At 48.5% G+C, this 24,409-nt stretch overlaps 4 protein-coding genes across 5 annotated transcripts; 2 read left to right on the top strand and 2 right to left on the bottom strand.

Moving 5' to 3' along the window:
• The first annotated feature begins 491 nt into the window (after nucleotides 1–491).
• LOC138061584 (uncharacterized) lies at nucleotides 492–7,867 on the top strand. The gene is made up of 5 exons (XM_068913321.1): nucleotides 492–642; nucleotides 1,652–1,773; nucleotides 4,846–4,944; nucleotides 5,415–5,579; nucleotides 6,782–7,867. The coding sequence occupies exons 1-5, from the start codon at nucleotides 555–557 to the stop codon at nucleotides 6,926–6,928; spliced, it is 621 nt and encodes a 206-aa protein (XP_068769422.1). The 5' UTR covers nucleotides 492–554; the 3' UTR covers nucleotides 6,929–7,867.
• A 549-nt stretch (nucleotides 7,868–8,416) lies between these two features.
• MRPL27 (mitochondrial ribosomal protein L27) lies at nucleotides 8,417–12,645 on the bottom strand. Its single transcript, XM_068913322.1, has 4 exons — nucleotides 12,218–12,645; nucleotides 10,165–10,287; nucleotides 9,339–9,406; nucleotides 8,417–8,854 (listed from the first exon to the last, which is right to left on the bottom strand). The coding sequence occupies exons 1-4, from the start codon at nucleotides 12,237–12,239 to the stop codon at nucleotides 8,648–8,650; spliced, it is 420 nt and encodes a 139-aa protein (XP_068769423.1). The 5' UTR covers nucleotides 12,240–12,645; the 3' UTR covers nucleotides 8,417–8,647.
• On the top strand, nucleotides 12,274–23,186 carry EME1 (essential meiotic structure-specific endonuclease 1). 2 transcript variants are annotated; one of them, XM_009679036.2, is made up of 8 exons: nucleotides 12,274–13,153; nucleotides 13,236–13,363; nucleotides 13,561–13,653; nucleotides 14,499–14,620; nucleotides 15,055–15,190; nucleotides 15,581–15,696; nucleotides 16,582–16,771; nucleotides 17,274–19,759. In XM_009679036.2, exons 1-8 carry the CDS (start codon nucleotides 12,400–12,402, stop codon nucleotides 17,448–17,450), a joined length of 1,716 nt encoding a protein of 571 aa, XP_009677331.2. In that variant the 5' UTR covers nucleotides 12,274–12,399; the 3' UTR covers nucleotides 17,451–19,759. The 2 variants fall into 2 exon arrangements, with proteins under 2 accessions (XP_009677331.2, XP_068769417.1); XM_068913316.1 differs by lacking the exon at nucleotides 17,274–19,759 and adding an exon at nucleotides 22,033–23,186 and having other exon boundaries at nucleotides 12,400–13,153.
• Nucleotides 19,419–24,038, bottom strand: LRRC59 (leucine rich repeat containing 59). Its single transcript, XM_068913320.1, has 7 exons — nucleotides 23,804–24,038; nucleotides 23,341–23,400; nucleotides 22,647–22,805; nucleotides 22,206–22,310; nucleotides 21,393–21,465; nucleotides 20,776–20,949; nucleotides 19,419–20,237 (listed from the first exon to the last, which is right to left on the bottom strand). The coding sequence occupies exons 1-7, from the start codon at nucleotides 23,918–23,920 to the stop codon at nucleotides 19,993–19,995; spliced, it is 933 nt and encodes a 310-aa protein (XP_068769421.1). The 5' UTR covers nucleotides 23,921–24,038; the 3' UTR covers nucleotides 19,419–19,992.
• Between the last annotated feature and the right edge of the window lie 371 nt (nucleotides 24,039–24,409).

Raw genomic sequence — 24,409 nt, 5'->3', positions numbered from 1 at the left:
GATTGCGGGAACGGGCTTCCCGAGGGGCGGGGCGGGGCGGGGCGGGGCGGGGCCGGGCGGCCCGCCAGCAGCCTAAGCTCGTTTGCCCCATCGGTGCCCTGAGGGCGCTGCCTGATCCGATTACGGAGCGTTTAGGTTGCACTTAGCGGCCAAACGTTAATTAGCTAATTAGCGGGCACCTCCTGTCCGTGCCGGGGCCGGCGCTAGGACCGCGCAGGGCACCTCCTTCCCCCGCTCCCGCCTCCGCGCCTCGTGCGCGTCGCCGCGGCAACGGCCGGCGCAGCCGGCCAGCCCCCCCCCCCTCCGCCCGCGGGCCAATGGGGGCCGGCAGGGGGCGGCGCGGCGGCCAATGGGGGTCGGCGAGGCCGGCGCGGTGGCCAATGAGGGGCGGCGGCGCGGGCGCCGGCGGCAGCGGCGGCGGGCGCGGGGTCGCCCGGCTCTGCCTGAGCCGCGGGGCAGGGCCGGGGCCGGGGCCGGGGCCGGGGCGGCGCCCGGGGGCGGGGCCGGAGCGGACCGGAGCGGCGAGCGGAGGCGGGCGGCGGAGCAGCGCGGCGATGGCGCAGGCCAGCGAGGCGCTGACGCGCGCCCCGGCCGCCGGCGCGGCTATGGACAGCAACGTCTTGGCCATCGTGGTGGCGGCGAGTGAGTGGCGGGGCGCGGGAAGCCGGCGGGGGCCGCGGGCGGGCGGAGCGGGGCCCGGGCTCGGCTCCCGGCCGGACCCGTCCCCCGCGCGGAGCGGAGCGGAGCGGAGGTTCCGCCTCCGGCTGCGGGTTTGGGGAAGGCCCCAGCGCCGTGGCGATGAGCTGCCCCTCGGCAGGATCCGGAGTGTCGTGTTTTTGCCGCTCTGGCAGATGTCACCCTGCCGGGGCTGGTCCCCGGCACCTGGCGCGAGCGGCTCCCCGCGGGGCTGCGCGGCGCTGGGCTGCTGCAGAAATCCCGTCGCGTAGCTCTGGGAGAAGTCACGGCCAGGCGGTTTCTCTGCAGCGCTTCAGCCGAGTCCCTAAATAAGGGCTTTAACTACAGAGGAGGGCGAAGGCTTTCAGCTGCTTCTTAAAACGTGGTGCCCTAAGTACAAGGGAAACGCCAAGCTCTCTGCTCCGAGCTTGGGGTTCGCGTCTCGCTGCCTGTCCTGAACAGAGCTGCGCTCCTGCCTTTTTCTGCATGGCAGCGCCGAGCAAGATCAGGAGAAGAGACTTTGCAAAGTAGAGCGTGGTCTGGCCAGGAATCCAAAGTTCCTTGTATACAAAAGGACTTGCAAACAAGACCCTGTCTTGAGGCGCTGGGAGTCTGAGCAGAGTGCTTCGCAAAGCCAAATGGGAAGGCACTTGCTTGTTGGAGGTCCTGATCCGTGCTAGGGCTGGTCCTCACGCGCTTGCTTAACTTGTACAGCATTTGCTTTGGACTCAAGATTGGCTTGAACCCCTGTAGCTTTGTGATTTGTTCCTGATCTCTTAGGGAGAGAGAGATGTCAGGGGCAATGGGGCTTTCGGTGTCCTTGGGATAGAGAGCAGGGGAGCTAGCCTGTCGGTGCTCACCTAAGCCTGCTCTTCTCTTAGAAACCCAGAGGGATGAAGGGAGGAGGTTGCTGGAAGGCTCTGCCAGGCACAGCAGGCCACTGGCTCCATTCATTTCTTCTCCCTTCTCCTGGCAGCGGTGTCCACGTCTGTGTTCATCGTGGCGATTCTGGTCCTCCTGCTGCTCTTGTATCACCGGGACCCTTTGTGTTGCCAGTTCCTCTGCTCGTGTCGCTTCTTCCAGAGTCCTAGCCAGTATGTGAGTATCCTCCCTTCGCTTCTGCCTGCCAGCGAGCCCATGCCATCGCAGCTGCTGGTCAGATCTCTTGTTTCTTTGAGCTGTGGTCTCTGGGATCGGATCGCAGGTCGCGAGCCAAAGAGCAGCCTGGCTCCCCTTCTGCACAGGAGCAGTGTTTGGCACAGCTCGCCCGCCAGCATGGAGCAGCTCTGATCTCTCTGCAGAGCTGGGCTGTCTCCCACCCCTCACGCTTCCCTCCTCGGTGTTCCCACTCTCTCCAAGAGGTCTGTCCACCCAAACGCGCCTGGCTGTCTGGGCAGGGGTCAAAAGCAGGCTGTTGGGGGCGATATCTTCAAGGCCTGAGACGAGCACGTTCCTCTGGCTTCCCGGCAGCGTGCAGAGGGGTGTCTGCCTCCAGGACGTGCATGTTCAGAGCCAGGCTCCTCCATGCTGCCCTGCTTTACAGGCAAGGGGCACAGCGGGGAAGGGGGCTGGAAAGCTCAGTGCAAAGGCAGACAATGCCGCTCTCCAGCGCCTGCATCCCAGCAACTAGCTCTGTTGTGCACAGCTCCCAGGCGAGGAGCAGCAAGACACAAAGCCCTTTCGCTTGCATCTGTAATTTCCTGGGGCTTTCAAGTGGGGAAGCTGGTGATGGAAGAAGAACAGTATGTTCAGCCAGTGCAGCCTTTGTGGTAGTTTCTGCCTGGGGAAAAGTTTGGCCTCCAAAGGCCACGGCGATGGTGGTTCGGGAGGAGGACTCGAGAGTCACCTGGAGCAGAGGGGATGTTCACGTTCAGCCTCGGCTAGCAGGGGAGAGAGATGTTTGTTCAGTGAAAGGCAAATCTAATAGTCCCGCTGGTACCACAGGCAAAGAAATCCCCAGCAGAAATCGCAGGGGAAATGGGCTGCCCTGCTGGTGTCCCCTGCATGCTTCACTGGATCTGCTCCTTTCCCCTTCTCGTACTCTGCCGTTTACAGCCTTCTTGCGGCCGTGCCCACGGCATGTATGAGGGAGATATCTCTAACACTGCTCGGCTGCACTTCTCATTCTGCAGAGCTGCCCTTGGAAGCTGTGCAAAGTCCTCATTTCTGGCTATCCACATCTTTCCCTTCTTGTAGGGGTTGGGGACGTGTAGTTGTCTCCCAAAGGGGGCACCTCGGCTCTAGGGACGTTTGCTCGGGTGAGGTGCTCATATTGGGTGAGGAAGGAGGATGGAGCGGGTGACCAGGGAGGTCAGCTGAGAGTGTGATCTGGGCGCTAGCCCAGCTTATGTTGCACAGGAAGAGCGCCGTCCCTTGCTCGGTGGCAGTGCTGGTTTGGGGTAGCTGTGCTGCTGTGTCAGCCCCAAAGAAACCACAGCGAGCTACAGAGCCTTCGCAGTGGTCGGGCTTGGCTCTTGGGTGGGTGGTTAAGGGAGAAGGCATCTTGCCTTTAGCAAGGGGGAGTGTGCATAGATGGATGTGGATAGATATATATGGGACAAGGAATATATATAGATAGATAGGTCTTTTCCTGTAGGAGTAAGACTGGATCCTCTTGCGGGGAGGGGCTGGTAACTACTTCTGCTGTTTCAGCTGTCTGCAGGGTCCATGTCAGTACGCATCCTTCCAGAGGATGTATTTCTGTAAGAAAAAGTGAAGCAGCTGTACTGGTGTGAGGCAGCTTTCAAGCTAGTATAGTTGCACTGGTTTTGCTAATCAATATTAAAACACACAACAACTGTACGCACAGCCAACCTGTTTTTCCCCTATGGCTTCTGTAATTGTGCAGTAGGGCTGTGACAAATGTTTAAGTTGTTAATAGCAAAAGTAAATCTTCCATTTGTAGCTTGCACTTCAGGTCCCTGGTTGCTTTTGAAGGGCATCCAGTTAGGGAGGGGGAGCGCAAAGAGGTGAGGGAAGCGTTTGCCAGGAGCTGGATGGGATTTGCTGGATGGGATTTTGCTGGGTGGGATTTGCTTTGAAGCCAGAGAGGCAACAAGAACCCTCTTGGGCTTAAACTGCTTCTGCAGGCTGAGCCTCCAGCTGCCGAGAAGTATGAGCTTGCGGATGCCACCGGGGCAGAACTGGACTGGCTGGAACATAGAACCCTCTTTGCTTGAGGAAGGCTCACGTGGATTTTTGCGATCATGGGTGCTAGGCATGACTGTCCTGACCCAACCCTGGAGGGCAATCTGCCACCTCACTTTCTATACAGATAACGTCGTGATTCTGGGCTATTTATAGCTGGCAGAGATGGGGCTTTCAGGGAACAAAGAAGTTCCTAGAACTCGAGTCCTGACTCTCCCACGATGGGCTCCTCCCCACAAGAGGGATCTCTCCTTGCTGTTGCTCAACACCTTGACAGGAAACTCAATTTAACTGGAGCAAGACTCTGCTCAGGAACAGAATGGCTACTGTTCTTTGAATTTGCTTACCACGTTATCCTGACGTGACTTCCTTGGTAGATGAGCATTTACAAATTCTGTCACCTTGAGCATATGACTGAGCTCTTATCTTTATTAGTGGAATAGCTGGGTGGTTGTTGTCCCCCAAATGATGATAATTCTGCTGAGCTTGAATGAAAAAACGCTGCCTTTGGGGTCAGGCTGCTGACTCCAATTGCTGTGCCAGGTGGAGGAGTCAGCTGGCTCGAGGACTCTGAGAGGGCCCTGCGCCGCGTGGTGAGGAGGTGCCCTTAGCTATCAATGTCAGTACCTAGTCAGGCCACAGGTTGGCCGCCAGTGGTGAGAGCCTTGTGTGCCAGGCGGGCAGAGCTAGCAGCTCTAGCAGCACCCAGAGCTACAGCAGCACGGGTAGGGGACTGCCAAAGCCGAAATCAGTGAGAAATCAGTGAGAAACCGAAGGGAGCGCGCTGAACCTTGCTAGGGTGATGAATGCGCCCATTGGGCGCAAAGAGCAGCCAGGCAGGCTGGTTTCCAGACGCTTTTGCCAGCGACATGCGCGTGCCTAAGCCAGCGGTGAGCCGCTCCAACTTGTGCTTCCTAGGCTGTCCCGTGCAGGCTGCCCACTGTCTAGCGCTGCTTGCTGTTGGGCAGGATGTTAGGGGTTTCTGCTTGCACTCATGTTCTCCTCCCTAACCCCTCGTTACAGGACTGCCCCCCTCCGTACTTCAGTAGCAGCCAGCGGCTGGTGGGACCTCAGCATGGAGCATCGCAACTGGAGAGCGCTGCCGAGAATCCTGGCATGCAGGTGACATTGGCTGACGCCATCTTCCCTAATGGGAGCTGGGGGCAATGACAGTGGTAGCAAAGATCCTGATGAACTTGTGAAGAGGCTTTGGTTACGAGGACCTGGGAGGCTCTTGGGTACTACAGAATCCAGAGCAACTTTGAGAAATCCTGTCTGCATGTTAAAGCCCTTTGAGGAGGGTCACAGGGTGCTACATCCCACTGCCATGAGATGTTTGGGCATTTAGTGCCAGGCAGATCTCTCTTGGCCTGGGATCTTGCAAAGCAGGTGTGCATCATGAGGCTGTGGTGTAATTGCCTCCAAGATCAGGCTCCAGGAAGGGTTTGCAGATTTCCTCTTTCAAGATCCAAGGAAGGGCACCCACGACTCTGCACTCTGAAGTACCTTCAGGTGACACCAGGCCATAAACTTCCAACTAAGATGGAAGTGCCAGTGCACTGAGGTTTCTCTTCTGGCCTGGTTATTTCTAGGGAGATGAACTATTCTGCGTTGGAACCCCGAGCAGCTACCAACTCCCTTCCTGGGAACAGCCTCACCTGCCAAGCTATGAGAGTGTGCGGAAGAAAGATCGCCAGCGGGAAATCCATCATATGATCGCTGAGAGGTTTGGGCTGTGGGCAGACCCTTCCCAGGAGGTAAGCTGTCCCATGCCCAAGGCTGCTCTCAGCTAGCAGAGGCCCAGGAGCAGTCCCCCTACACTCTCTATCTAGGTCTTGCTTCAGCAATTTGCAGTAGCAAAGGACTCTGTTCTCTGCAATTGCCTTTCTCTGATAGCCTTTATCTCTGGCAAAGGCACAGAGTGTTCCAGGAGGCTCCGTTTGTGTACATCTGTGCCAGTTAATGATTGAGCTCTCCTGGTGCATTTGCAGCTATGCTTGTGGGGGGAGGAAGGGCAGAACTGCTGATGAAAGGGCGGGCCCTTTGGATCGTCTGCTCAGTAGAAGTCCAAGATGGGAATGTTATTTTTAGATCTGTAACACTTCCAAGGTCTCTCACTCCCTTCTCCCTACAGGGCAACTCTGACAGGCCCCTCACTGTTACCTTGAAATGCTTATGGCTTATTTATGAGCAGCAGGTTTTTGCCTGTTAGGATGTTTAAGACTTGCATCTCCCCCAACGAAACAAAGAAAAGCAAGTGCGTCTGCCAAGAGATTCCTGTAGAACAAAAGGGCCTCCTTGACTGAAATGGAATAGAAACATTTGAAACCTGTACTAGGGCAATAAAGGGCTCACCCATTTACCTGGATTTTGAGCTCTTAAAGCTGCATCAAAGTTCGGCATGGTCAGCACTCCGCCACTTGGCACTTGCCCCTTTGGCGCTCTGTGTTTGGAGCTGCAACTAATGATACCCGCCCTGAAAATCGGAATGCTAAAGGCACAGGAGAGTAAGGCCCAGATTGCCCAAGGATGATGAGTTGGGCACTTAAAATTTCTTGATCTAAGCCCAAGTGACTTGCCCAGAAGAGTGGGGCAGGGTAATGCCACTTACAATTAGGAGGGGTGACTGCAGCACAGGCCAGTATTGGCACAGCTGGCTTTACCAGTCATGGTAGCAGTGAATAAGCCCTGCCATGAACTGCAGTGGGAGCTCTGCCACAACATCCACTGTGCCACTGCTGTCGTTCTCTGTGGGAAGAGAGAGAAAGCTAGCCCAGCTCTGCCAAAATATAAAGTAACTAAAGCCCAGAGTTTCTCTTTTGCTGCTATACAGTGAGACTTGCTATCAAAATCTGGAAAGTCTGGTTTCTAGGTGCTTATATAAACAGAAGAGGAAGAGGTGGGATAATCTCCTTGCTATTTCTGATCCGCTGTAATACTTTTCCTCTCTCCTTCGTAGATGCCACCTCCCTACGAGCATGCTCTAAGGCATCCTCCAGCTTTCTCAGGAACAGTAGTAAGCTCAGAGACTTTGGACAGACATGGCATGCCAGACCCTTTCCAGGCCCCTCTCAGCTACCAAACTCAGAGAAACACAGCAGTGTAAGGACTCAGCCTCAAGATACTCCTTCCCATGCTGTCAGTGACAGAAGTGCCTGTGACATCGTTCTTGTCTGCAGGGAACAGCTAAACCTTAGACCTTCACAATCAGCTGAGAAACACACAGGCAAGTCGGACCCAGCCATTGGAGACTTCCATCCTGCAGCCCAAGGATAAAAGCGGGGCCGCCTCTAAACATTGCTCTTTGTCCAGAATAACCAGCGACGTCTGCTTGCTCTTCTCTCTGGCAAACATACTGTTACCAGAGAGCTACTTTGTTCTACACGGGGAGCAAAGCAAAGGTGAAGGTCTGCTCAGCTTGAGCCTGTTGAGGCAGCTGAGTGTAACATACCTCTGTGAGGCTGTGGCAAGTACTGCCAAACATACTAAGTGTTAGACCTCAGAAGGTGGTCGTGTTCTACTACTTCACTTATTTCTTAGGTTATAAAATGGTTTTCTTTATCAGCGTATCAGGTACCAGGTGGGAGTCCTGACCTGAGAGTAACAGAATGAATCTGCATCAGAGCATCACTATGTGCTCTCACAGCAACATTCCTCTGGGATATAGAACAATTTTGTATGAACTTGAGATAAAGATTCAGGTGTCCAGGAGATTCCAGTTTCAAGATCCAGGAGCTTGTGTTACTTGCAGTGCTGTATGCAGAGACTGGCAAGACGAACTGTGTGACTGGACATGCAGCTGGGAAAGGATAGAAGCATGGAGGGAATAGCCGCTGGTCTCTAAGAAGGACATAAAGAAACAAAGGTGGAAATATGTGGTTAACCCAGTCTACTTAGTTTTCTTTTGCAGAGCAGACAATCTAGTAATGTTAACGCTGGTGTCATTACACCACTGATTTTAATATCCTGTTTTCTACTGCAAAACAATTGTTTCAAAAATTGTTTACAAACCTGTAGATAAAGTGAGATCTGATTGGCCACCAGGCATCTGCGCTCCTGTCTTTTGAGCAGCATGAACAACCATGGAATGACTCATAGAAAAGATAAAAGGGTAGTCTGGATTACGGCTTTATGAGGTACCTCATGGCCTCCAGCAGCTGAGTTTCAAATACCATCCCAGGCTTGTGCACCTTACCAGGCACTCATGACTAATTATTTAGAGTTAGCTTTAGGAATGTAAACTTGCCTCATGTGGCTAGTAAATGGAACACTTTCAGGGATCGTATTGGAGTTAATAACTAACTCATCTCACTGATTAAGAAAAAACACTAGCTTCCTGGGATGCAGAGTTAGGTGCTAGTGGAAGAGGCTATGTCCTCTTCTGCAATATCTACAATTAAGATAGATACAAATATAACAGTAATGTCTAAAAATCATTAAAACTTGAGAGGGAATTATTAGTGGGAAAATAACCGATATAAGAGTGATTGTGAAGTTAACTAATCTAAGGAAACAGTGGAACAGGTTCTCCAGAAAAAGACAGCTCCACTTACTAAATGAGCATAAGCAACATAGATTCCGTGAACAGTCAAGATACTCAAGAAACCCATAGCATTTATTAAACCCTCTTATAAATGCCAGCAGGTGATTCCTGTGCCCAAGCACCAATCACATGCACTTTAGGAGCAAGAAGAGAGTCCTACACAAATATTTTCAGAGCTAGAATATTCTTCGAGGTATGTGGTATCCTAGGATGCCAGACCAGCTATAGTGATCTGTCCCAGCAGTTCTTCCCCATCTGCTGCTCCTAGATCGCACGGGAGGCTCAAAGCATGTTGACCAGTTTGAAGCTTCCTACTTCTGTGGTAGGGATAACACTGATGAAGGTTTTGTAAAGAATCGCTCCTTTAGGTAGACGGCAGATCACCTCCCTGCTCTCGCTGCTGCGGGGCGGAGGTACATAGACCTCTTTGGTGTATCTCACAATGCCATCCTCCAGAGCATAAAGTGTCTTGTTACGGCCTATCCCCACCTGGAAGAGGACAAGCACACTGTTAGAAAGGAAAGGCTGGAGGTACACCGCAGAAGCAGATCTGATCATCAGACTGCCTTGTTTGATATCCTGGTTTCAAAAGCAGCTGCTGCTTTGTATTTTAGAATGAAAGAAAACCACATTGCTTTGCTTCCAGCAAACAGTAGGTAATGTTTTTTATTACAAGGGAGGAGATACCAATTCCACCCTTAAGTATACCCTTAAGAGCCCAATTAGGTTACAGAAGTCTTTCAGGATATTCATAACTCTCAGTCCTTTCCCAAGTCACATGGGCACAGATATGATTCTAAGCAGGCTTTGTGACTAAGAAATAGAAGGCAGTGAAACCAGTTTTCAGGATTACATGGAAAATTGGGGAGGAAATTAAGAACCAGCTTGTAAGAAGCAGCATTGACTACTGGACTCTGTTGTGGGCTGCTGCTGTCCTCTTGAGAACTGAGGAAGAGCTGGAAAAGCAACTTACATGAGCCCCTGGGTGCCAGCGTATCAACCGCTGCGTAGCCAAAGTGTTGCCTGCGTGCACAAATGTACCTGCAACAGAGTTGCACAGTCAGATTGCAGAGGAATGGAGCTCCCTGGAGCTCGCAGAATACAAACAGTTCTGGAACTTATAAAACCAGCTTTCTGTGAGATTTTTCTAAAGAAAAATGACTTCAAATTCTAAAAGCATCTAAACAAAAATGCTATTGGCAAGAAATAGAAGGCAATTGATACATAATGTCAAAGAGCAATTCTAATCTTTGAAAAGATTACTTGTAGGGCAGAAGGCATTTTCTGTTTGCTCAGGGCATTTGTTTTATTACCTCTTACATTGATCTGTTTTCATCAGCAAACCTACTAATTATTAAGCACTCAACTATAAGAATCTTGTACTTTGGCTTCTGCTAAGCCTCATAATTCTCCCCTTTGTAAACATCTAAAATGCCCAGCTTTTGAAAACAGCATGGGGTGAAAGTGCATTGGAGTTATCAGGTGCCCCACAGTGTACCCCTCCTCCCAGACTCTCTAGAGAGAGGCAAAGTTAGAATCAAAGTATGTTTTCTATAGGCAATTTCAGCTGGCTGCATGGAGGCCCACCTGAGAGGGAGGCTGACTCACCCTGCCCTCCTGCTGGTGACTGGTGTAATTATGGATGGTGAGGCTTTGCTCAAACTCCTGTTTCCTTTCTCTTCTTTTCACCTCCTTCTGAAACACTCAGCAGTTACACATCTAACAGCCGTAGCAGGGGATAACCTGTGGAGAACCCACTGTAACACACATAAGGCTACTAAGCAGATGCCTTTACCTACCATCTACTTTTTTGGCTCCATAGCGTTTCCCAGGGCTGCGGCCACCTAAATTTTTTGAGCTGCCTCCAGCTTTCTTAGAAGCACATCTCACAGCAACCAGGCTTGTTCGCGGAGCAGCTAGAACTAGATTCAGACCAAGAACAACAACAACAAAAATCTCAGCTGAAAAAAAATCTTAATACTCTTCCTTTAAATCTTGAAAAAAAGACTGTCAATCAGTATACGTTTTAAAGCTAGAGGCAAAAGAAAGCCCTGAGGGAAAATATTACTACAAAGGTATATCATGGATAGACCACTGTAGACTAAATCTTCTGCAAAGAGGCCACGTTTCAAGAACTGCTGCTACCCAGGGAAGAATAAAACTCTCAGCAATGATGTTAAAGGACATATACAAATTCATATTTCAGTAATGCCTTATAAATCCATGAGCTACAGAAGTTACTGGTTGCTATGGATTGGCCTTACATAGCTTTGAGAAAAGACAAATTGTGATCTGTGTTTTGGTCTCCCCTTCAACTGAATTGGATTTACTTAAACAGTCTCATCTATAAGACTACAAAATGTTAAGACTGCCATTCAGGAAAGTATGTAAGCATAAATATAGTTACTATCCTGAACAAAAACTAATTTAAGCATTTTATGCAGCTCCTTGAGTTACAATCAGGACAAGTCAAGGAAAAAGAAAGCAGTTATTACAGTAACCATTATCTCTGGAACACAAAATATCATTCACGCTACAAAGCTCTTTCTTAAAAAGAGGAAAAGCACTTTTGAGTAAATACACTGATCTTCTTATCAAGAGAGCTGACCCTTCAGTGAACTTCTCTCTGTAAAAAAATGACTGAGATATAATAACTTCTTTTTACAAGTCTCTTTAGTTCCCTTTTACTTGCAGTTAGCAGCCATACCTAATTTTTTTTCTAAATCCAAATCTAAATTCAACCTCTTCAGCAGCAAGTTAGTAAAGAAGAGTAGCAGTCATAAAATTCTCATTTCCTTATTCAGAGTAGAAGCACTGAGTTAGTTTAATCTTAATTAAATTATCACAGATACTCAATGAGCTAAAATATCCCAGAGAGGAGGGAAATAGCTCTACAAAGAATGGTTAACTTTGATGCTTGATACTCACTGAGTACAAAAAAAAAAGCTGAGGCGTGACAAACTGCAGAGAAACGGGGAAAGATGGAAGGGGGTTTGCAGTTTCACATATATGCAAATTCTACTAAGTTAGAATCCAGTTAACTTTTATCAAAGAAAAAAAAACTGCAGTTGATTCCAAAGTTACATTTTGTGTTGAATGAAAAAAGCTGGCTAACCAAAAGTAAACCTCAATGCATCAAACATGGGGGGAAAGCAGTCTATCCACAGAGTGAAACAGCAAGGGACAGAGTTTGCAATTTAATAAAAATTACACTGGAAATCAACGCGGGAACTTCAAAACACTGACCTCCAGACAGAAATTATGACAGTATTCCTGACTATAACGTTTCTGAATAACAAAAGGGATTTCTAGGCCTCCTGGCTCTTGCAGTGCACAGGGATAGAGCGCCCCCCCTTGCTCTTTGATCTCCACACAGTAGAAATAAATAGCGTTTTTCCAAAATTGACTTTTTCCCCCTTGAGGACAGTCAAGCCGTGGAAGAGGCTGCCCAGAGGATTGGTGCAAGTCTCCATCCTTGGAGACCTTTGGAGACCAGAACGGAAAAAGCCCTGAGCAACTCGGCCTGAGCTCAGAGCTGGCCCTGTTTTGAGCAGGACGGACCGGCGACCTCCCGAGCTCCTCGACCACTGAGATCCCAACCCCACCCCGTGACGGGGCAGCCGCCCGGATGCAGACACCGGGGCTGACGCCCTCGCCCGACACCGCCAGCCCCGCGGCCGCTCACCCCGGCCCTGCGGAGCCCACGCAGGCGAGCCGGCGGCCTGAGGAGAGGGGAAGACCTCAGGATCGGTGGCGCCCACCCGCGAGAACGGGCCTCCCCTCGGGCCACCACCCCTCTCCTCAGCCGGGCCCAGGCTCCCACCCGCGGCCCCTTACAGCCCTTTCACTCACGCAGCTGCCTCAGCGCCGCCATCTTCCCCCGGCGCTGCGTCGCCTCCGCTTCCGGCGCGCGCGCGCGCGCGACCGTTAGGGCCAACGGCCGCCGGCGCGAGCGCGCGCGCGTTCGAACCAACCGCCGCCCGCGCGGCCGTTACTGCCTTCTCCCTACCCGCCCCGGGGCAGGACCGCTGAGGATGGCGGCGGAGAGCGACGAGGAGGTGCTGCCTACCTTCTCCTTCCTGCAGCAGGCGCCGCCGGCCGTCGCGGCCTGCAGCTCGGACTCCGAGCCGTCCTCGCCTCCTTCTCCGAGGCGGGGAAGGGCCTCGCGTAGCCAGGCCGCCGCGGAAGACGTTGTGATGCTGAGCAGTGACAGCGAGAGCGACGTAGAGCTCGTCCCGCTGTCGGAGAGGCTAAAGAGGAAACCGCGCCCCAGCGGGCTCTGCGCAACGGGGGTTGTGCCTGTCGAGGCCCCCCAGCTGGGCAGCAGGGATACTGCAAGCCCAGCTGGGGGAACTGGGCTCTGCCAGAGCGCTGGCCAGTTGGCTCCTGGCAGCAGAGGACAGCATCTTCCAGAGTCCTCTGAGGTCCCGAGAGCCCTGGCACCGTCCGGAGAAATGTTTTATAGGAGCCCAAATGATGACGTGCGCGGTTCTGGCAGACCACCTTTGTGCCCGCTGGCAGACTGCTTGTCTGATTCCGCAGCCCAAAGTAGCAGGTTGTTGGGAAAAGAAGCAAGTCTGGAAACATCTCCTCCTCCAAAGAAGTCAAAATATAGTCAGAAGGAAAGGGAGACAGTCTCTCAGGCTGCATGGCAGAGGAGGAAGGAGCGCGAAGCACGGAAGAGGCAGCAGGAGCAGGAAAAAGAGAGGAGGAAGGCCCTTGCCAAGACGTTGAAAGCTCAGCGTCCTGGGGAGTGCCAGAAATACATAACAGTGGTGCTAGACCCAGGTACTTTTCCCCACATCCTGCATCTGCCTTATATGAATTATCAACTCTTGCTATGGAAGCCTGACCCATGCACCAATTTCAGTTCTCTTACAGGTAGAAGGTGGTGGACAGGTCCTCAGTTCTTTGCAGTCTGGGAATTATTCCTGTGTGATTGAGAGTCAGACTGTTCCCTGCAGCATCACTTGGCGGAGAAGGGCTGTGTCATCTCAGGTGTGGGAGCAAAATCTTGATGTTCTTGCCTTTTTCTTTGACTCCTATTTGAACTAGATAGTAGTAGTTATAAGCAACCCAAGTAACTGCCTTCCAAACTTTTTCCTATCTTGGAGCTCTGAGTGAGAGCACCAGTCTGAGTGAGCTGAATTATAGACAGACGATTGGTCTGGTTTTTTGTTTTCATATCTGGGCAGATTCAAGAAGAAAGTGGATGGACGGAAGAACCGAATGTCCTGGTTCTGCTTCGCTTGGAGGAGTTTTTGTTCATGGTTCACAACTACAAACAAGTGAGACTGCTTATGACTTTTTCATACTCTCAGAATATGTCTTGCTGAAAGGGTGGTATTTGTCGTCTCTTTTCACGGCAGTAAGGTTTTAACGTGGGAAGGAAGCTATGGTTCCAGTAAAGTATAAATCTGATTTTAGAAGCCGTTACTGGATCAAAACCAGCAAGGCTGTATGATGCAAAGCTCTTACCTGGTACAAACCTTCTCCGCTAATTACAATTTTTCATAGATTTTTTGAAGAGGAAATGTTGTCCTAATAGATATTGAAAGATCAAGGATGGTCTTTGCTGCTATAGCTTTACACTGGATCAGGCGTTATCTGTTTGCTTACAGCCGCTAAATAGCCAATATAAACAGTGCTTTGTGTACTTTTGTTAATGAGACAGGTATACATTTTTGTGCTCATGCCTGTTCTCAAATTAAATATGTATTTCAAGAATATCAGACAGTACACAGATCTGATACTGGTAAGGGTGGAATCCAGACCTCAGTAGAAAGAGAAAAATCCTGATTCAAAACTCTATGAATATCCAGCACTGAGAATCTTTTTGAATTGACATGATTAGACTCTCCTTTTCTGCTATGTTGGAAGGAGGCTTGAGACATACGCAAGCTTCTTTGCTTAATCGGCCAGCTGGGTGTCCCTCCAGAATAGGAAACTAAACCTTAGTCCTGTGGGATAGACCTTTTCTTCTGCAAAGATCCAGTTGCACAATTGGGGCCATAGGTTGTTCTATCCTAAAGCTAGGACAGAAGGCCTATATAGGCTGGCCTATATAACTCAGAATTTTTTAAACCCCCCCCTCCCCCCCGTTTTTTTTTTTTTTTTCTGTTGATCTTTGCAGGAAGTCCAGGGCTGCACAGAAGGACAGAAGGAGACACTACAGAGTTTTGTTGCTCATGTGATGGAGAAAATGCCTGGGAAGATTCTGGCACTGGCAGTGGTTGAAGTAGAAAATTATTTCAGGTTAGGCTTTTTTCCCTTGTCTTTGGCACTGAAAAATATAATAGGTATTTACATTAATTCCTTCTAGCAAAGACTGGAACATAAGAAGTATTCCTACCCAAAACTGTTCTACTATTTGTTATAGAAGAACAGAAACAAAGGTCCACCTAGCCTATCACCATGAGTGACCAACAGCAAATATCTAGGGAAGAGCATGAGGAGAGGGGAAAAAATGTAGGATACTTCCTTTGAATACCTTCCTAGCTTCCAAAAATTTGTTGCTGAGGCGTTTTCGTAATCAGATGTAATGTTTTTGTGTTTAATAGTCCTTGACAGTTTCTTCTATTTGGCATCCCCTAGTAGGGGTGCTGACACTAAGTTATTAGGCACTCCACAGCAGCCTGATCTTCTGTGCTATTTGTGCTGACGTGAACTCCTTATCTTCCTCTTCTTAGATCTCTCAGAGCTCAGTCAAAAAAGAGACTGCAACAGGCAGCAGTGAATGGAGACCAAGCAGAGGAACAGGGAAAACGGAGAAAAAAGAAAGCTAAGGATTCTGGCCCGGATGTGTCCAGACTAGATGTGGAAGAAGTGAGTACCTTTAGAACAGGCATGCAGTAGTCGTCTCTGTTCCTGTCTGCCCTTGACTGAGCGTTTGACCCAATCATGCTTTTTCTTGGGTGGGGGAATTCAGCCTTTGTGCACATCAGCGCTGAACTGGAATGGGTGGCCTGCATGTAACGAGAGCCCTCCACTGAGGAGCTAAGTCAGCTGAAGTGGCACTAACCTGCTATTCCACAAGCAGGAGACCAACTGCCCCTACATACCTTAGTGCCTCAAGCTAGCTGTTCACGTACTGGGGAGAGTGTGCATGGTCTTGTCCTATAGCAAGGTGTGATGACACTTTTTGTATCAGACGAGCAGAGTCTGATGGGATAAGAGGATGAATTGTTCCATTATTGTTTCCGCTGTTGTTTACAGGCGCTGGTGGATCTGCAGCTGCACACGCAAGTCCAAGTCAGATTTGCTGAGAGCTGGGAGGAACTCGGAGAGTTTGTCAGTATGTTCACTAAAGCAGTAGCTGAAGCACCGTACAAGTGAGTAAGCAGATGAGACTTTGAAATATCTTCTTGGGAGAGGCTTTACTTTCAAGATTACTGGGAGGGAATAACAAGTATACAGCTGTACTGAAGTACAATACAGTATAATGCATTTTAAAGGAGCAGGCAACGCAGAGCAACTCTTGATGCCGCTTCTTCAAAACAGGGTTAGTTCTTAGAAACTGATGTCGTGCCTGGGGAGAGGTGAAGACAGACCCTGATTTCAAGTTGGACTCCTGCTTTATGTCAAGTCAAGGTGCTGCTCTGAGCTGGCATTCAGGAGTGGGAAGGGAATGCAAATAAGGTCAGGCTCTTACAGCACCCACTTTTATTCTTTGAAATGTAACTGAGAGAAACACTACTGAGAATGAACCATTTAGCTGCTACCATTGATAAGGACAGCAGCATGTGATGCAGTGGTAGCTTGGAAAGCCATCTTGTGTGGTCCTACACAATCTTAGCATTCCTGTCAGAGCAGCTGTATTATTTTCTGTCTCAGCCGTGGAAAAAAAAAGTCTTTAAAAATGGCATATAAAAGCATTCTTTTGTCTTTGACAGCTTGAAAGTGAATTCTTTTTCCCAATTTGTATATGTATTGGTTTGTGTCAGGATTGCTTCCACGTACAAGACTAGTTCTTTTCCTTTTTCATTAGGCCAGGTTATCTGGGCTTTTTCACCTTTATACAAGGAAATCGGTAATGTATGCAGGGAAAATATGGTTTCGTTTTTAGCGTTTACTTTGCCAACGGTATCTGTAACAGTGCAGAGCGAGAAATGGTTCTCTGTTTTTTTCTCTCTGGCCACATGACAAGAGATGCAAGAATGGAATTTTTTCCATAGCTTCATTGTCTCATTCGCCTTTCTATCCTTTGTTCTCCATAGGCGAGAGCGAGAGAAGACAGGATTCTCTTTCTACTTAGAGAATGAGTGGTGCAGAGGTGTGAAGGTGGATCATTCTGGAAAGGGTCTCTTAGAAGTTTGGAAAAGGCAGATACAACAGTTTAACCGGGTCAGCTTTGAGATGGCTGAAGCTGTAGTGTCTGCGTACCCTTCTCCTCAGCTTCTGGATCAGGTAAGGGTGCCTCACAAATACCGAGCGCTGTGTATACAGCCAACTAACGTAAGGAGTGGAAGAAATCATTTAACTGGTATTAATTCTGGCACATCAATTCCATATGAACTGTTAAATAAATTAGTTCCTTCAGTACCTTATTTGCACCCATTGCTTTGGCTTTACAGAGCAGGTTACTGAGGAGCTTAAGGGTTTCCCCTTCAGTAAGAAAAGCCAAGAGCGTCTCCCATCACAGTGCAGTAACACAGCCTGACTTGACATGTCCACTCCTTTCTATTGCAGCTGTGTGCCTAGCAATCATAAGTGAGTCTGTTCTGTTTTAATGAAGCAGTATGGGTTCTGCATCTGCCTCTAATCTCACAGATGAAATCTGGAGAGAGACCAGGTGAAAAACAAGTGCAAATCGTGAAAGACAGAACAGTCACAGGTGCAGGGCTTTGATGTTTTTTTTGAACAATGAGTGCAAGTGGATGATACCGTCATTCCTCTGTACTGCTTTTAGGCCTATTCTAGATGCTCCTCAGAGCAAGAGCGGGAAAACATGCTAGCTAATATCCTTGTGCGCCGTGGTGAGGGTGTGACAGCTACCTCCCGGCGGATTGGACCAGAACTCTCCAGACGAATCTACCTGCAGATGACTTCCCAGGATCCTGATCTCTGTTTGGATTTCACTGAATAACGCAAGGGAATGAGGATTTTTATGGTTGCCTGGTTTGAATATTCATCTTCCTTCTGGGAAGAAGTGCTTCAATAACAAATGGAGTCACGACTCCTAGTTTAAAGACTTAAAAACTCATTTAGTCTTTATCATGGTAGAAGAAAGTTGGATAAAACTGCTAATTGGCTGGAGTTTACACAAGAAAGACGGTGAACATCTTCCATAGGAGCATGATTTTGATGTGTCTACAGCATTGATAGTACCTTCCTCTTTGCCAATAGCTTCACTCTCTTCCTAGCAACTAAATCATCCTGTATAATAACATTAATTACTTCTTAACATTGCAGCCTTGAGTAAAGACAGATATGTCTTCTAAAGAAATGATATTTTTCTACTGGTAGCCTAAACGGAGAGTAGTTACCTTCGCTCTCCAGTGTGAAAGATAATAATGCAAGAAGAAATATGCTGCTGCCCCGTCATCTGCTATGGTAGGACGGAAGAACTTTATCTTGTGAAATAACCTCGTTTCTATTTTCCACTGCAGCAGATGGGAATGAGTAAGACTAATTTTCAGATATAAATTTAGACTGTCCTGATTCAGTCTCCAGACAGCTTAATCTATAGAGGGTCTTGAAATCTGATTATATGGGCTGGAATTATGAGGTCTAAACAGTTGGCAGAAAAATCTTTCTTTTAATTAGATTGGGGAACATGCTTGACTGTCCCTGAAGCCATCAGCACTTATGTGCATACGCAAGGACAGTTGAGGTCTTTTACTACAAAAGTACTTACTGAGATGGCTGTTGAAAGTAAACTAAACTGCACACAATGCATGGAATTTGCTCACTGGAATTGTCCTAACTCAGATGAAAAAATATCCAAAACATATGCTAGCTTCATGCATTCAGCAGGTGTCTTTGCCTTTCCAGTAGCATGCTTTTGACCCAAATTAATAAGTCTTATTAGCTTGGCATTTGCTAACTTAAGCAGCGCTCTCTCCTAGATGGCACACAAAGCAGAAGATTCTTGCCAGTGTTCCTGCAGAGAGGAAGTGTTCCTTGAATGTGCCAACACTTCTGGATAATAAGCAAGAACCTTTTCAAGGATGTGATAAGTTAGATATCAAAAGCAAAGACTACAACTGTTTCAGGGAAACTTAAGAAGAAATATGTAAAGCTAAGCCAAAGAGATGCGCAACCATTCCTTCCCTGTATCTTAAATTCCTGCTGTTGCTTTTCTCTGTAAGGTAGTCTGCCTTACCATTAGACTATGAAATGGTGAAGGCTTACTGCTTTTATGATGATCTTGGTATAAAACGATATAGATTATTCAATCAGGGCACTGCTCTTCCCAGCAATAATCGGGAGCAATTCTGATGACTGATGTATGCATGTCTCAGTGGAGCCTGCAGTGTGGTTATTCTCTGGAACCTGCACTCAGACCATTACATGTACAAATACTTCCAGTTCATTTTAGCGCTCAATTTCTTTCAAGGCTATGAAAAGCTTCTGTTTGTTTTTCTCTGTAGGTAAACCGTAAATAATTCATAGGCCTGTGCCCAGTGTTTGCCATATAACCGAGTTTTCTCCTCTAGATATAAAAGGCTGCAATTCCCAGCCCTTCCAAGAGCCCCAAGGTGAGGCCCATTTCTGCCAGACTGCCTTAGTATATGATGCTGCAGCAGTGCCACCCAGTGTTGTGTACTGCTGCTACAACCCAGCCCAGCAGCCGGGAACAGGCAGTCACTTACCCACCGTCTTTCTGCAATCTCTCAGAGCTCCTCTTTTTATACACAAAGAGCCAGTCTGTAGAACTAGAAATCCTTGTTAAGCTGCAGCTGCTTTGTTGGCACGGGCTGGCTAAAGTGAACGGTTACTGTCTTTAGCCCTGAAGCGTTTTATAGCCGTTTCCTTAAAAAAATAAATAAATAAAATCGAAGCAAGATAAGCATGTTCTACACTAGCGACATAAGCATCCAGTCAAGACAAATTGCTGCGAAAACAGTTGTATTGAAAATTTTCAGCTCCTTTCAATAGCACATCAGCTTCTTCACTCTTAACATATGGATGCACAGCCATCCTACAAACTTGTAATTGGTCCTGGAGTAGGCCTACATATATTATCCCCATACAGCCATAACACCAATTTTAGCATGAACAGAAATGACAGCAAGAAATGGATATGCATTAAAAAAACCTTCTACCTCCCTTATAGAGCTACAGCTACATAGATAACCAACGTTGTTTGTTTGTTTGTTTGTTTGTTTTTTCCACTCCTGTAAATTGGCAGCTTTCTGTATCTTACAATCTAGGTAAAAATCCCTCGGAGGTAAGAAGCGTTAACAAGTTTAAGTTAATGTGGGCAAACAATGGGATTTACAGGCCAGCTGAGAAACATGCACAGCAAAGATGATCTCAACAGTAATTCTGCTCTGTGCGGAGTGGACCAGCACATCAATGCTGACTGATTAAAAGCAGTTTCATCAGAACACAATTCCATAGGAATTCCGGCTGCGTAGATGGTGGAAGGAGATGCTGACTAAGCAAGTGCCCATCCAGGAGAATCACTGCTGTGAGTTCTGGTGAAGCATGTTTTGCAGGGTTTTGTGGTTTTGCAGAGCAGCTACCACGTCCTCATAGAGAGTGTTCACGCTGATGCACAGAGGTTGATGTTGCAGCTCTGTCAGCTTGCAGACAGCCACAGTACAGAGGATGCACAGCAGCATGAAGAGCAGGAGCCTCAACACTGACCGGGACCAGGAGTGCTTGTGCCTCTGTGGTTGAGGTGGATGAGGGTTGGAGGAGGGCTCTGCAACAAGAACAATTCCATGACAGATGAGAGGAACGAATCAGAACTATCTCTTCCCTTACTCTGGTCAATAAGTAGATGTACAGAATCTATCCATCTAGGATGAAATTTTCACATTTATTTTCTCGGGCAGCAATGAACAGGATGTAAGGCATCTCTATTAGGCAAGATCTGTTTTTGCGCATATATCTCAGTACATTCAAAAAGAATTGGACGGAGGGAAGTTCTGCTTAGGAGCAGCTGAAGAATTTTCTGAATCTTGTAGTTCAGCAATCTGTCAGGAACAAAGATGCTGAAATATTGTCTTCCTCTCCTACAGCTGTCCACCTGTAAGATTTTTAATAAGCTCTACTACTGTGCTGTTTCCCTACCACTCTGACCATCCCCCACCATCAAAATTTGATGAAGGCTGATGCAGTGTCTAGGGCAGTGGTCTTGTTCCTTCTCTTCCACTTATTTTTCCTATGCTGTGCTCAAGTTACAGATTAAAATATTACATGATGGTCTCTACAGAATACCCACTGTGGATGCAACTTACTTCGGGTCTGAACGGTTTCTTTTTTAGTTTGCTTTTCCATCTCCTGTTTTGCAGCTCTCAGAGCATCATACTCCCGTCTTCTGCGTTCCTTTTCCTCTGCCTTCTCTCGCTTCCGCAGTTCCCTCTCTTGAGCCTCCTTTGCACGCTGTTCTGCTTCACGTTTCTTCTCCATTTCTGAGGATTAATACAAGGGTTTTTTTCCCTTTATATAAAGGGTTGTCATGGCCTTGTTCCTTATTACATGCTTACCTGTTCCCCATTGGAATAAGGAAACAATCAAATAAGTACCCTGGATTATTGTTCTAAAATATTATATGCCTTTCATCTTGCTCCCTCAAGTTTACACTTCCCTTAAAATAAATCCTGTGTTTTTCCTTCATACTTTTTATAGGTGACTTACAGCACGTTTCCTTGAGGGATCTAACTGTTTTCCAGGCAAGAAACCACAGAGTTATCCCAAGCTATCTTTCCCCCTCCTCCCCTAATACTCCTTGGGTCCTCAGAACTCTGGTAGTTACAGATATTTGTTAGATGGCAATCAGTATGGTTGGGTATGTCATCAAGAGAGATCAGGAATAGTCTTCAGCAGAGAGCGCTTGAGGGCTCTTTATGCCTACCTCGCTCTGCCTGGAGCTTCCGTTGCCTTTCTCGATCCTGCTCAGACTGGATAGCTCTCATATGCTGCAGTACCTTCAAGGTCCAAGAAAACAATATGGGACGTATGCAGAAGGTTCTTTGCATAGTCATTTCAAAACAGAACAGTTAAGAGCGCAGGTGAAGACTGGCAGAAGACAGTCAGCTGGGACTGATTACTAATCCGATAAATTTGCACACAGCTGACTTAGCCTTACAGGTCTGGCTCCAAAGAGAACTCTCTTGACTTTCCTGTATTACTCTTTACAGTTAAGAGAAAGATATTTTAATTAGAAAACAAACAAGGCAAACTGGTGCTAGCTAGCACAGAGGATCACAGAACACTTGTTCTTTTATGAGACTGAATTCTTTCAAGTAATAGTATGACAAGGCAGCAACACAGACCCAGACTCTAACTATTCTTGCTCCACAGCTTGCAGCAACTATTTATGTGAGCTTGTAGTTTGCCAGAACTTTGCGAGAGATTTTTTACTCTGGAGTGTAAGCCTGGACATGGATTATTTTGTTTAAATGTACCTCCGCTTTCCTAGCTACCAGCATTCAACACTCTTAACCCCAGTAATGAAAAAGAATCCTGCTTAGCTCAGTCTTTGCTCACTACAGGCGCAGAAGCAATGAAGTCACTGCATGTTTACCAATGAACCAGCTCCTCACTGACTGAAGAAATTTCAAATTGCTGCAGCAGCAGCCCAGCATGCTAAGCAATCGGAGGAAAAACAGCAACCAGCAAATCCAAGTACGGGAAAAAAGAATAAAATAGGAAGCAGATTCCTTACCTTGACAGCAGCCTGTTTACATTGCTTTTCATCCAGACAGTCTCCTGCTACTTTAGCTAGAACAGGATCCAGGGGATTGTCCTTCAGATCCAGCCACTTCAGATTCTGCAGAAAGGAACGATAAACGGGAGGCTGTAAGAGTGCTCGCACACACAGAGCACAGTAGTCTTGTGATTATTCAAGAGATACAAAGCGGTAGCAAAGAGCTACTTAGTTTTCACGTAAATGAAGCACATACAGAGGACAAGTAGAGAGCTCAGGCAGAAGTTGCTTCAGTAGAAGTGAGGTAATTTCCACTGAGCTGTAGTGCAGAGCCCAGATTAATTTTGAAATGGGTAGCCAGCAGGACCGATGCTTTACCAGAGAACAACTTGAGAAGAATCACAAGACCCTGGACTGCCTCCCAAGGCTTTACGTAACTGCCTAGCAAATGGGTTTTACCTTGAGCTGTGCAAAGCTGACTGGCAGGGTGACTAAACGGTTGTTCAGAAGGTCCAAGTGCTGCAGATTGACCAGGCGGCCAAAGTCCAAGGGCAGTTGTTGAAGCCGATTTTTACTCAAATCCAGTTTCACCAGATGCATCAAACTACAGAAGTCCGACTAAAACCGAGACACACACACACACACAAAAGTAGAAGCAGCTTGGCATCACCTTTACAAAGGAACCCCAGCTGAGAGTGTGTCGAAATATCCTTCACCTTATGTGATAAAGCCATAATCCTTAACACAAAACTGTGTGATGGAGGAAAATCACCCTCTTCCTCTGCCTTGGAAGACAGAGGTAGAAAACAGTGGGACACCCCTGTTTCCTAGACAAGGTGATATGCCGCAATATATCTGAAACAAAACTGAGCCTCTATTGCTGATGAAAGTGGTTTGTAAAGTTGCAGGGATCCTTTGGCAGGGAAAAGGATCTTCAGCTTTTTCTCTCTTATTGCATTATGCCTGCCTCAGTAAAAACTACCATTAATACTAACCCTTAATTGATGGTTTTGTCATTCAGCCAACCCAGGAATGAGAGAAGTGCTAGTTCTAAACCTCCTACTGAATCTCTATTGAAGGACTTTGTTTTTTTTTTAAATATTATTTCCTAACAGATTTGCCTCATCTCCACAAAGGCTCCCTAGCATCTTACCGGCAGAGAAATTAGGTTATTACAGGACAAATCCAATATAGTAGCTTTCGGAAGGGCAGCCTGAAAGAGAAACAAAGAATTAGATCAAGCTATATATATATGTATATATGTGTATGTATGTATACACAACAGTGACGTTCTAGCATGCTGGTTTTGTTTTGTTTTCTTCCACGCCAGTTTGCGAACTCCTCAGCAGTTGCCACCGAGATGACGTTTCATCTTAATTAAGCCCTGGTTCACAATTCTGGTTTTAAAAGATACTGCTTCGGAAATGGAGCAGACGCTGAGGCTACGCATCTAGCTCGCAGAGCCCGAACACCCTCGTCTCGGGTATTTTAAATGCCTGCAGGCCAGGTGACGAACAACTGCCGCTGCGGTGCGCAGCTCGTTCGCTGCAGCGGGAGACGCTAGCGGCGCCTCTTGAGGCGCGGAGCGGCGGCCGCGGCCGCGGGCGGATGCTCACCAGCTCGCGGACCGGCACCTCGCTCAGGTCGCACAGGCTCAGGTCCAGCTCGTTGCCGTCCAGCTTGTCCTTCAGGTTCACCCCCTTGGCGGCGCCGCCGCCGCCGCCGCGCGCCATGGCGCCCCCCCGCCCTCCGCGGCACCGGGGGCCGGGCAGGCGGCTGCCGCGGGCGGAGGAGGGCAGCGCGGCGCGGCCCCGCCGCCGCTCCCCGCCAGCCACTTCCGCGTCCACGTCCGCGCTCGGCCCGCCAGCGCCGACGAGCCGCCCCGCGCCCAGAGGGGCGCCGCGCCGCGCCGCGCCTCGCCGCGCAGCGCGCCCCCTGCCGGCCCGGAGCGGCCCGCCGCCGGGCTCGGCGGCCCCGGCCCATCGCTCCTCCCGACGCAGGCAGCCGCTGCACCTCTCCTGGTTCCTGCCCTACTCGCTCGGTGATTGCAAGGTCATCGTCTGACCAGTGGCCTTCTCTTTGAAACGTTTGAAACTGAGCAGCGTGCTCTAGGTGACGCTGCTTGAGCAGGGGGGCTGGACTAGATGATCTCCAGAGGTCCCTTCCGACCTCGGCCGTTCTGTGATTCATATGCAGAGAATAAATAAGATGTCTCACTGCTA

This window comes from Struthio camelus, chromosome 19 (genome assembly GCF_040807025.1).
Source record: "Struthio camelus isolate bStrCam1 chromosome 19, bStrCam1.hap1, whole genome shotgun sequence".
Classification (NCBI taxonomy): Eukaryota; Metazoa; Chordata; class Aves; order Struthioniformes; family Struthionidae; genus Struthio; species Struthio camelus.
The sequence above is the reverse complement of the archived record's forward strand: the minus strand, read 5'-3'. Positions and strand labels throughout refer to the sequence as shown.